Source organism: Vanellus vanellus (assembly GCF_965231255.1).
Source record: "Vanellus vanellus genome assembly, chromosome: 2".
NCBI classification, from domain to species: domain Eukaryota; kingdom Metazoa; phylum Chordata; class Aves; order Charadriiformes; family Charadriidae; genus Vanellus; species Vanellus vanellus.
Window position 1 is genome coordinate 5,888,470 of NC_138906.1, and position 12,435 is coordinate 5,900,904.

Below are 12,435 nucleotides of genomic sequence, written 5' to 3' on the forward strand. Positions count from 1 at the left end.
TCTCAGGCCAGCAAATCCGACTGGCACCTACTCAAATCCACTCCTTTCTGAAATGGCCCACGAGCTTCAGGTGGGATTACACTAACAGGACATTAAGGTGCTGAATTACACTCTTTTCCACCTCCTCTTTTTGCCATTGTCTTGAGGAAAATTTGGATTCTTACCAATTTTTGTGTGTTTTGTTTTTATAGAGATCAGGTACTTTTTACTAGGGCTAACTTCTTGACAGTTCATGGTGGTTGCTGCTCTCTAGCTGCTCCATCAGCTCCTCTGCATTCTGGTCAAACTTCAGTAAAAATTTCTGCTGTTGTAGCAATAAAAAGAGCAGACTTTAAAATTAATATTGAATTACTTTCATTTGTCAATGATGTGTCAACACTGTGTTAGACTCCAAAACAAGTGAACGCAAGGCTTTTTCAGCTGGATGTTCCAATGTTGAAAACAGCTCTTTCAATAGATAGTCTGCTGGTAGTCAGAGCCTGTGGTGTCTAAGTAATTAAAGAATAAAATCATCTACCTAAGCACCGTCTGTGCTAGAAAGGTCGGCTTCCTGGGGTTTTCTCAAGTGCTGTGCCCATCAGAAAGCAAATACTTGTTTTTTACAGATTAGAAGGATTAGAAAATACATTTCCTATTTCCCAAAATGGTCTTACATGTTGAGTTGGCAACCCCGTGAGCAGCCTTCTCCGTTTGGAAGTGTCTCTGTCTCCGTACGTCAGGTCCCAGGATGATAAGAAAAGGTCAAGTTGGCCAAGACTGCCTTGCCTTCTCCCAAGTACGGTACAAAAGGGAAACCATGGGAAGAGCACTGATACTCTTGCCTCTTTCTGGGTGAAGAAAGTGGGATTCCTTGGATTGGTTTATCATTCATCCTGTCCTTCTCGGACATTTTGCTGTCGCCCAAGTAAAAATGTTGTCTTTGCTGAGGCAGTTGTCTCAAGGAAATTCCAACTTCAAGGAGTGGGCGTCTGTCCTGCTACCAAGGTCTGGCTGAGCCTCTTGTTGCTGCAGTGAAAACAGACAAATATACCCATTAGTAGACCTTAAAGCTGAAAAAGTTACAGTAAATACAGGTACTTTCTTATTATCATCTCTTATTAATCATAGCATGGGTTTTACCAGTCCAGTCCCCTAAAAATCATAAATGCCGATATACTAACAGATCATTTCAGCAACTAAAATGCAAGATCCTGTTTTTGGTTTTTTTACCCTGGTTTCTTGAATACTTTGAACTTTTGGTTTAAAATGTTTGAGTGCTACATTTACTGCTTCAGACCTTTGTTCTACCCTTTAAAAGCCATTACCCTTACAGTGATTTTTTTTTTTTCTTTTTCCCCAGGGTGACCAGATGCAGGTCATGCCTATACCAAGTGTATGTATTTTTATCCCTTTTTCTTTTAATAATTTTCATAACTTTTGCTTTGATTCATCTTATGTTGCAGTCTAACAGGTCTGTTTTGTGTTGCATGTTAACAAAAGGGTTTTACGTTCTGTCTGCAGTGTTGTATACTCAGAGATGAATTGAACCACACGTGGTGTACAAAAACTAAAAGAAGGGTTTGGGTTTTATAGGGTTTTCATCTTGCAGCTCAGTTAAATTCATTTCTGAATTTTTATCATTTTGAAAATGCGTGAAGTAGTCTGAAAGTTGAAGTTACTTATTTTAATAGAGACAAAAGGTGTCTCGTCATCATGATGTGGGACACAGTTACAAAAACCTTTTCCTCTGATTTTTTTCCCTTTATTCCGGTTCAAAAAGAAGACTTAGACATAATTTGTTTGAAACAAGCCACTTTAGGAAAACAAGAGTACATTGACCATAACTGTGTTATTGTACTCCTTCAAGAGGATGCTCTCAGTATCAGTTGTTGTTTTATAGGCCTTAATATTTCTGCTTATCTTCCCTGGATTAAACTTGGAATGCCATTTGGCATCTGAATTATTTTGCAAAACTAAATAAAAGGAAGGAAAAAAAAAAAAAGCCCAGTTCTTTAAACTGAAGCTTTTAATTAAATTAACTTTAACCTTTTTTGGTCAAAAATCGCTCTTTTCTACGTGTTTTTTATGTGGATGAAGATTTAGACTTTTTAAATCTGGAAATACGTTGGGTTTTTTGACCTCCTTTGCTGTTTATAATACTTCATTATTGCAGAGTTTTCCAGGAAACAGCAGTGCTGATGTGCGGAGTCACTGACGCAGCCCTCTTTCTTGAGATATTTGGTAGCCCCTAGAGACCTGAAAATTCCCCAAGATACCCTTTTTTTTTTTTTTTTTTTTTTTTTTTGACTCTTTCCCTTCCTTCTCTTGTAGCCCAACATTACAAGACCTCCTGTAGGAACCCTGTCCGTGCTGCAGTGCAGTGCTCTCAAGAGATTGCTATAACTGTGCAGATCACTTCCCTCCTTCACCACTTTTTCTTGGATTTAAGAACTGTTAAAGAGTTAGAACTCTTTATTGCTTACCTATTATTTCTATTAGGAATTTACTTCTAATATGGCTCATGCATATGTTTGCGCACGTGTGCATGTATGTATGCACACACATACATGCATGCACTTTGAATATATGCAAGTCTGGGCATAGAAGACTTCGGATATATGAAAATACTGATTTCTAAATTACTTTTCCTTTTACATACCTGCCAGATTCTGTTTGGTGACTGTAGTTGCTCTGGTTATTTGAACGTAAAACATGTTCTGGCTGTGCTCTGACCTGGAATAAAATTTTGCCTAAGAGTGAGTGTCAGTATTAACGAAATAAGAATTCAAACAGAACAAAATTTTCAAACAACAAATGAGTCCAGCTTTGTCAGGTACAAACGTGGAGTGAGATACTTTGGTAGAATACGTTCTTTCTGATGTTAAAGCAGTGCTCTGTTAGGTTCGGGTAGTGGTAGGATAATGAAGGATTCAAGAAGAAGTTGGGTTTTTTGAGGATTTTGTGTTTTTGGTTTTTTTTTTTTTCAGGATTTTTTTATTTTTTATTTGCAGCTCAACTGTAATTTTGCTGATCTATATTCCCAGCCCGTTAATAAGGCAGCAAAATTAACTTTGCAGTCATGACATAGAGTTCTCAGTGAGCAGGTGACTTTAAACGCACCCGTTCCTCTTCTCCGGGGCCATCCGATGCCTTCCTCCAGCGGGACGTGCAGGTGGCATCAAGCGGCCGTCACCCTGAGCAGTTGTGTGACACTTACTCTCCCCGTATCAGAGCGCTGCTCGCGGTCAAACAGAAGCCAGCCAGCGTTAGTACGTAATCTGCTAAATAAAGGCAGAAGTGAGCTGCCTGTGGAGAAGGTGGTAGGAACGAAGACGCAAAGCCAACGTTATAAAAGAAAAACACCTAAAATTAAAGCGGTCCTTTTTGCCAGTCTCACAAGGGCTGGAGCCCAGAGGTTCAACCTGTGACAACTCTTAACTGTGGGTTGAATCCCATTAAGGCAGAAATTCTCCATGTTCTGCTTCGTGGGGTCGTGGCTGAGGAACAGCCTGTTCGAAGTGTATGGAGTGCACATACCAGGAGAAAAACCTTCTAAACAGACACAGAGCGAGCTCGGTCACAGTCGAGCTGGACATTTACTTTTTATGGGGCTCACTGCAAATGTTATCACTTCCAGTGTTTAATGAATTCCTTGGTGAATTCTGGAAAGCGCACTGCCCGCTCCCTACTCGTTAAACTTTCAAGTTGAAGCCTCCAGTCGAAATAGGAGGTTTTCTGGAGCTTCATCATGCGTGTATAAAATCTGGCAGTCTGCTGAGGTCACCTGTTTGAAAACTTCCGTTGCTTTCTGCACATATGTGGAGTATCAGTGCAGTATATCTCCTGCTGAATCAGAATTTTCCTGTATTAATGGCACTTAATTTAAAAACTTGAATTAACATGAATTTTCACTCGCTTATTGATACAGACAACCGCTAAGCAAAAAACATTCCAGCTTCAAGTTAGAGTCTTCAGAAAATAGAAACAGTGTGACTTTGGTTTTTTGTTTTTTTTTTAAAGATGAACTTTATCCTGTTTGTGTCTCCTATTCTGAAACTGTTTCCAGATAAGGCAAAGATTAAACAGCAGCGTCATTGATTATTTTTTTTCCTAATACTGCAAAATGATTTATTTTTACAGCTGAGATAAACACACAAAACTAGAGAGAGGAAAAAAAAACAAACAAAAAAAAACCAACAACAAAAAAAAACCCAAAACTAGAAAACACAAAAGTAGAAAAAATCAGCTGAGAGTTGGGCAGAATGGTAATTTGAGGAGTTTTGCGATAGGCCTGACGTAAAAACACAGGAAGTGTAGCTCAGGCGGCCTGTGCTTTCCTGGATTTTTCACAGCTTTGTTTGGAAAGGAATATGGTAGAGAAATCAGAGTAGACCCATAGTGACTTCAGCACTTGTTTTCATTCAAAAGAATGAAAAGGTAGAGGAAATACAAAGCTGTACTCGTGCACCTGCTGAAACGAGTTGGAGTTTCCATTTTGTGTGTTCAATTTAAAATCCCAGTATGAAGGTGTGGTACCAAAAGCAGTCTGCAGAATCCCTGCAGAAGTTAAATCTTAGCACTGGGATATTGCTTTTTCACTTGTCCTCGCCTACATTTAGACAATTTCTTGTAGTAATCTTTTCCGAGAAGAAATTTTGTGAACTGCCTGTTTCGTAACCAGAGCTGGCATCTTCTGGCAGCTGTGTTCTAAGTGGGAATAATTTATCTTCTATTAGAGTATTTCTGTGCGTAAGCGCTGGGAGAAGCTGTTAGCTATGCAGAGTGCGACCAAAAGTGTGAATTGAAGGCACCGTGAACGCTGAATTAATGGGCTGCACTTACGCTCGACAACACTTCCAGTATACAAAGAAAGGGCTTATTAATTCTGATACTCGTCTCTGTGGGAAATATGGGCCTACAGGGAAGAAAGGTTATGATTGTTTTATACAGTAAATTTCTGAAAGGTTTGTGTTGACCAGCTGTTTATGCTTCAACCAAAAGTCCTGTTTTCTTGCCGCCACCACCCCCTTTTTTTTTTTTTTTTTCTCTTAGGGAATATACTATTTCCACGGGACTGAAGCAGTGCAGCAGTCGGTTCACTACAAGGTCTGTTAAGCTGATCAGCCGTGAGACCTGGCTGGAATGCATAAATCCCAAACAGTGACTAGTTTAAAAGCTTTAACTTGTATACACTTTATTTCTTGTTGGAATTGAAGACCAAGCTAGGGCTTGCAGTGCTGAGCTACCCTGTTATTTTTTTTTGCTGAGTTCTGTGGAAGCCTGCAGTCTGTCGGAGAGTATTACCTAGTAAATACGAGTTGCTGTTAGCCACAATTAAATGCTCTTAATTATCTTCGATAGCTTTAAAGCTACTATGTTTTAAAAAAAAAAAAAAAAATTATCAAAGATCCATAACTATTCACTATTAACTATGATGGAAATCTGGTAATTGTGACTCTTCTTGGCGTATGCCTCCATTAGTGAGGAAATTAAAATACAATATTGACTAATGGTTGTTTCTGCCTAAAAGCTTTGCTACTCTTTGCACGTGGAAATTGCTTTAGACCAGAAAGCTTGAACGGCAAAACAAATAGGCTGATACCCGACATACAAATCCTTTAAGTTCCTAAAGCCTCAAAAATGTCATCCTTGCTCCAAACACCAGATGTTGAGCAGTCTCACCACTTGTAGTGCCTTCAGCTTCAGAATAGTTTCCTTGTCCCTGTTAGATTATCGGTTGGCAAATGCGTTTTCAAAGTTGAGAGTAACAGATACACAGATTTTGAAATGGAAAATGTATTTTTTTCTAATCTTCTAATGTGCGGACTGTGGACCAGGTGTCTTTGAAAACGGGATCAGATTGAATTCAAGAAGCCAAAGCTCGTAGGAAGGTTGGTGGGCCCTAATGGGAGACTTGTCCCAGGAAAAACCTTGAGGAGTAGTCTTGCTAGATAAAGTTTGGTCAATAATTACACATTATCTTCCAAGGCAATACTAAAAAGGGAGAGAAACTCCAGCGGTAACCAGCATGTCTGTGTAGATACCGCAGATAAGCTTGTTCCTCTCCCGCCGCTGCCTTTGAGAGAGCAGAGCTGCCGGTGGGTGAGAAGGAACAGGCTGTCCCTCACCGCGCAGTCGAGGAATTCGGCTTCACAGAGTTGAAGGTTCCTGCATTTTGTAGTCTTTGGTGTATGTCCATCCTTTTCCCAATGACAGGCATACTAGTTTCCAGATTAAAACCAAAGATATCTGAGATAGAACAGTGCTCGTATTTTCATATGCATATTTTTATATGAAAGAATATCTATTTCCGTATATTTTCCATATATATAGATATTTTCAGTTTGAAAAAGGATTCATATAGCAGAAGAAATTGCTGGCTTTGAACTGTTTGTGCAGATGAACTTAGTCAAAAATTCCAACTAAAAACTAACAGCCTTAAGAGTACAAAAATGAACTGAACTATTCTTTAGGAAAAAAAAAGTATGCTTTAAGTTTCTTGGCATGCTCCTACCTTTTTGTCTTCTTCAAAGACAAGATATCGGTATCAGAACATGAGTTCTGAAGATTATTGTCTCTAAATGGGTTGTGGAAGTGATATATACCTAGATATATAACCTAGAAAGGGTGTCCTATAAATTTCAGTCTGGTTAGGTCACTGTGATGAATGTGCATTTACAGGCATTAGGCAGTGGTTGTTTTTTCTTGGAGGTCATTTAGATGCGTGCTGAGAGAAAGTGTATTAAGACAAGTGGCTCTTAAGCAAGGCAGCTTCCATTTTGGGAGCTGAAGAAACCGTTGTTGATGTTAATTGTAAGGAACTAAATCAGTTTCAGTGAGCACTCCTAAAATCCCCCAGTAACTTACACTTTAGCTAAAGATGCTTTTACTTAAGTCCAGCATCTCATTTGTTAGTTAACTTCATTTAAACGAGCCACTGGCATCAGTGGCTGGTATCTGTCAGCCTAAGACGACATCTGAAATCAATCAGTGGTTAATGAAGTCATCCGTCCCTGCTGCCGTAGGGTGTTCGGAGAGTGTCCGACTCATCTGTTTGTCACCCGCTGTCTGCAAAGGGGTGGCCTCGGGTCTCTGCGAGCACCTCTGCAAAAGGCTGGTGGAAAGAACAAAATCCACATAGATGCATCCGTACCAGAGCGACGTTGTCTGAAGAGATAAAAAGATAGCAAAAGAATGAAGTTAGAGTTCTGCATCCAATTCTTAATTAATTTAATTTCCTCTCGGTGTTGAGCTTCTCCCTATTGATACTTTTCTACAAAGCTAGTCCTTTTCCTTCATCAAAAAAAAAAAAAAAAAAGAAAACCTTTAAGTGAGTGGCAGCAGTGTTTCAGCTCCAAATGGAAACGTTCTCTCCCATTTCTGATATTTCGGGATGTATCTAGTGCTGAAGTCTAAAGTAACACAAGTGTATTGCAGGTTGGGATGTTACAGTGGGGAATGAGCAATCAGGAGACTGTGACTGCATTGCTTTCAGAAAAACTGTCAATTCATGTAATTGGTACCATCTTCAGGAAGGGCAGCGTGCTGTAGGAGAGCCGGCTTTAGGAGGGCTTTCTGTACTCCAGGTTTTCTGCCTTGATTGGGAATGTAAGTCACATGAAAGCTCATGGTCAGCACCCTCAAAAGTGGTAAAAATGAGAGTGGAGGCATGCTGGAACATCAAATTAGTAGTGCTGCCTTGCTTCAGAGTTGGTTTCTCCACTTCAGCATCTTTCAATAAATAATCTTTCAAGAACGAATGATGTGTGTCAATGTCCCTCAGCGTGATGTGGCTGGAAAGGGCATTGATACCGAGTAGGGTAACAGCAGCATCCAAACCCGAGGCATTAGGAAGAGGGTCACTGGAAAAGATATCATTGTATCAAATGTCCTATTTTTCTCTTCTTGTTTTAGCTAGTGGTGGTGTTTTATCATTTTCATTTCTAATGCTTTGGAGAGCATCCTAAACAAGTCTCTTCAAAAAAAAAAAAAAAAAAAAAAAAAAAAAAATCACTAAAAATTCACTATGGGTATCCCATGAGCCGTTAATTTCCATACATGTACTTGCCATAAGCCCAGAAAAAGATTCAACTTCGAGTCATGTATTTCAGTTCCCTGTAACTACTAGAATAGTAATGTTGCCAGAAGAGTTGCCCCTTCAATCGAAGTTTTACTTTTTTTTGTTGTTGTCTTCCTCTTTTCTTATTGTTTTTAGCCACCAGCTAAATACCTCCTGCCAGAACTGACAGCATCAGACTATGGGAAGAAGTGTGTGGTCATTGATTTAGATGAAACTTTAGTGCACAGTTCATTTAAGGTGAGTAAATTCAAAAGCGATCTCTCGCGACTTGAATCTGTCAGTGAATGTTGTAGGAACTGTTAAGCCTCTTAACGCATTAACGAGTCTTACGGGCTCTCCCAGGGTGCCTGGTGGTTCTCGGTGTTACTCCTATGAATTTTCATCCTAATTTAGCTGTAAGGGCAGTTACACAGACACTGCTACGGTTTTTGATTCTGAGAACGTCACACCCACGGCGGCGAGGCCTGGAATGGCTATTGACTTTACGGCTGTGTGTGGTAATTTTTCCCACAAGGAGCTGTATCTTAACAGGAGCGAAATTTGTTGCTCTGACAATATGGTTGTGGTTTTGAAGTTTAAATGGTGCCATAGTTAGTCTAGGGGAATGGGAACTCAGCGTAGCTTTCTGCTGGGTAGATGCACCTTAAAACAGTGGATTTTGGGTACCGGTGTCTGCTGTGCTCTGTTGCTGGAGAAGGTTGTTCTCCGTGTCAGGCTGCTGTCCCCATCGCAGTAACTATTTTTAAGTATTTAGCTTTCACAACAGGAAAGCAAATGGCATTTAGCTGTTGCTGATGAGTCAGTTATCTTGTAGAAGCAACTTTTATAACCCTTCAGAATTCAGCATGTGGTGGAAGTAGTGGTATTTTTCTATTGTTAAGTAGGGCTAAAGTTAGAATAGGAGCATTCAGAAACACAAATAACCTACATTGGCTCAGAGTACTGGTAGTATTTCTGTTCAGCAAATGTCAGGCGTGATAAAGCATCTGCTAGTTTTATACTTTGATACTGGGGAATTTATAAGGCTCAATAGTATGTTTCCTTAATAGCAGCAGGCAAGAGTTACCACCAGCTTTATAGTCTTCTAGTTTTGGTTGCACTCCATTTTTCACTGCTAGCATAAACTCAGCGTTTTAATCCTGCAATATTTAGTTGCCAGCATTTAAATATGCAAACCATAATTCATGTTGTGGTTAGAATTTGGCAAGGGCCTGTCTTTGTTGACTTAAAGAAGACCTTATATGGAGATACTAGAACAAATATTCCTGTGCCTCAAACTGAAATTGAGATTCTGCTCTGTCTTTATTGTGCCTAATGGTGTATAACAATTTGTGGTGGCGTACAGGAACCTCTTCACCTCCGTGCCAGATCCTTGGCTTCTCTACCCAGACTGAACTTGCGCTGGAGAATTTTTCAGGGGGGCTGGAAACACAGCTGAATTGGGAAGGGAGGGACCATGCCTCCCTAATTAAATGAAAGTCAAAAATAGGAAGGGAAAGCTGAATTGAAAAGTCTAAATTTACATCAAAAAGATGAGGTGTTAGGCTTAGTGTTGCCTGAAGTGTAAAAATAAAAGTTTGTTTTCTGAGTGCTGTTGGTAACTTTGTACTGTGATTTTTCTGGGTTTTTGAAACAAAATGAGATTCAATTTAGGTGGTTATTAATTTTTTTTTAAACCATTTTCAAGAAATACATGTTTGATGGTTGACATAGTGTAAGTCCTTTCTTGTAGGATTGAGGTTTGCTTTTATTGCAGACTCCTTTCGCAGTGGGCTCATTTTAATCATCCTGTTTATTGAGATCACATTTAATGGGTATTTAAATGATGTTAAACAGATACTTCAGAAAAATCAAAAGGTTATTCTACGTAGTCTTGAACACTGAATAATGTTTTGTGTTAGGAAAAGTAAACTGGTCCTCTTTTCTGTGAAGAGCGTGAGGCAAACGTTGAAATTTCTGCAGTATTGGAGTCTGACAGCTACGATGGCATTATTTTAGTGTGAAGCCCTGTTAATGGGAGTGTGTAAGAGACGACCGAGTGTTGGAGGAAGTGGCTTTTAGCTGTTTAGTGCCTGGCACTGTCCAGTGGTCCGCCTGGATTTTGTTTCACAAAGGGAGATACTTCAGCTGAAGTTAAGGCTGTTGTGGTCATCGAAAATATGATGGATTCCCAGAAGACCAGGGGCTTCAGTACCTATATGCACTCTGCTCTGCCTGAATAATCAAGTTACTTTTGCTGTCTCTTTTAAAACATGTCTGCTCTACCAGGCAAGTCCCCACTTTAAAGCTGTAAAAGCATACATAAAATTTGTGATTTTTAGTACAAAAGGCTTTATTTAAACCACATGATGTTTTAGAATTCATAATTCTGTTATGAAATAGGCTTCATATTTCAAATGCAGATAACTTTTTTTTTAACACAACCAGAGAGGCAGAGTATTTAAAGTGGTCTTTTATGAAAGCAGCAACATCTGAAGGAAGGTAATTCTTGTCTTTTTATGCCCCTGCGTATTTTTGAGGCTTTAAGGAGGTACTAGTCTTTCATGTTAAGTGCATATTAAAGGAATAAATTTGGGGTGCTTTGGCAAGAGTAAAAAAGGAATAGATAGACGTTATAGTTATCATTCCCATCATAAAACAATAATAGAAGCAAAAATCATAAATTATTAAATCAAAGACATGTAAACACGGTTTTATATAAAATGAATTAAACCACATGCAAGTCTGGAATGTAGTCATATCCAAAACTGCCTGTGAAACTTTTTTAGAACGTGTAAAACTGAAGCGTTCTATTAAACAGAAACAGTTCAAATCGAAGTAAAGATTTTCAATGGAAATACATCGTCGTCTTTCACGCTCTGTCTGCGGTTCCCACTCGAGGCGTGTACGTGCTTCACGTGTGCAACCCCAGAAACCTTCATCCAGCAAAGCGTTGCAGGCTTTTCTCCTGTCTTCCCATCGTGATGAAACACAGAACCCCCGTCCAAGCTCTCTTCCTTATCGCTTGTGCCAACAAGAAAACTACATAGCGCCTAAAATACAAGTGGGGGAAGCAAGTACACAGTTAAGAGTAGTTTGTTTAGTGTAACAAAGTCTAAGCGTGAGTTTTATGTGTTAGCAAAAATTAGGTTGTCTAAACAGAATGTGGTTTTCTCTGACATCTGGTTGGTGCTTCTCCTGTTGAAAAAGTTCAGTAATAGCTGTTTTTATCAGTGGGCTTCAAAACCTTTGCAGCTTGCAGTGACCTAGTCTTTTTCTGCTGCTGCAGAATATTTACCTTGCTTAAGGGAGTCATGCATATATAAATTCTTCAAGTGCGTGCAAGTCTCTTCAAAGTATGCACGGAGCTGGCACCCACTTGAAAACTTTGGTGGCTGAGTCTTATTGACAGTTCATTTGGGTTTCTTTTAAGGTGAAGCTTCAGAACGTTTTTGTGTACCTGTTGGGTGGCTATTAGAGATGCTGCAGTGTCTTCTCTGTCTGAGGGCTTCATGCAGGTGACAGATGGGAGCATCCCATCTTGTCTTTTTCAGAAGCAGAAAGGGGGATATATCTCGGAAATTGCTTGATTTCAGCTTAAAAAAAAAAAAAAAAAAAATCTAGATCATATCTGTGGGTACTTGAGGAATTCTTTAGCACAGTGGTCGTCAACAGGATGGAGTTTTCCAGCATCGGCTGCTCTGGAGGTTTGGTTGCCGGTACTGGTTGGTCAGGATGAGTGGATTCAGTGTAGCTTCTCACTTGCCCTCTGGCACAGCACTTGCAGACGTCAGATCAAACCATTTTCCTTATTAATGACTTCACTCCTCAGAGAGGGTGCTGCCCTCCGTATAAATTCCTATGGTCGCTTTGCTCTCCTCATAGGAAAGTCGTTTGACAGTGGAATTAGAAAGGCATTTTTCCAGAGAATGGGATCAAAGTGATGCTGTCAGGTTAATACTGCAGGATTCTCTTTTCGTACCATTTCTCACAGAGCACCTGTTTAAGCATAGCAGTTTGTGCTCTGCTTCTCAGTCTCTTTCCCTTGGCTGCTTCTCTGCTTTCTCGTCCCCCCGAAAGGATTTGAAGACTGTTTCTAGTCTCGCAGGTTCTTCAGGGGCACCTCCTCGGTGGTACCTGAGATCAGTCTGTTGGCTGATGCAGAAAACCAAGTGGGAAAGTCTGTGCAAGTCTGACAGAGCTGAGTGAAGATGTTTTCCAGCCTTAGTTATGCCGTACCAGTTACCAGCCAAACTACTCCCAGCCTTCGTTTTAGGCAGTTAGCCACGAAGCATATTGTCTGTTCATCAGTCCCGTTAAAACTATATTTGGCAGCTCTGTGTCTCAGCCATTTCCAAGCTGCACATCATCGGGTGAGTTACAAACTTCAGCTGCGC

General features: G+C 40.0%; 1 protein-coding gene across 3 annotated transcripts in view; it reads left to right on the top strand.

Annotated features, from left to right (window-relative positions):
* Positions 1–12,435, top strand: part of CTDSPL (CTD small phosphatase like) — an 84,986-nt gene that overhangs the window by 57,188 nt on the left and 15,363 nt on the right. The window contains exons 3-5 of one of the 3 annotated variants that reach the window (XM_082479959.1): positions 1,340–1,372; positions 5,032–5,085; positions 8,195–8,296. In XM_082479959.1, the coding sequence (XP_082336085.1) occupies positions 1,340–1,372; positions 5,032–5,085; positions 8,195–8,296 (189 nt within the window). The remainder of the gene's footprint in view (positions 1–1,339; positions 1,373–5,031; positions 5,086–8,194; positions 8,297–12,435) is intronic. The other 2 variants (XM_082479960.1, XM_082479961.1) reach the window with 2 other exon arrangements.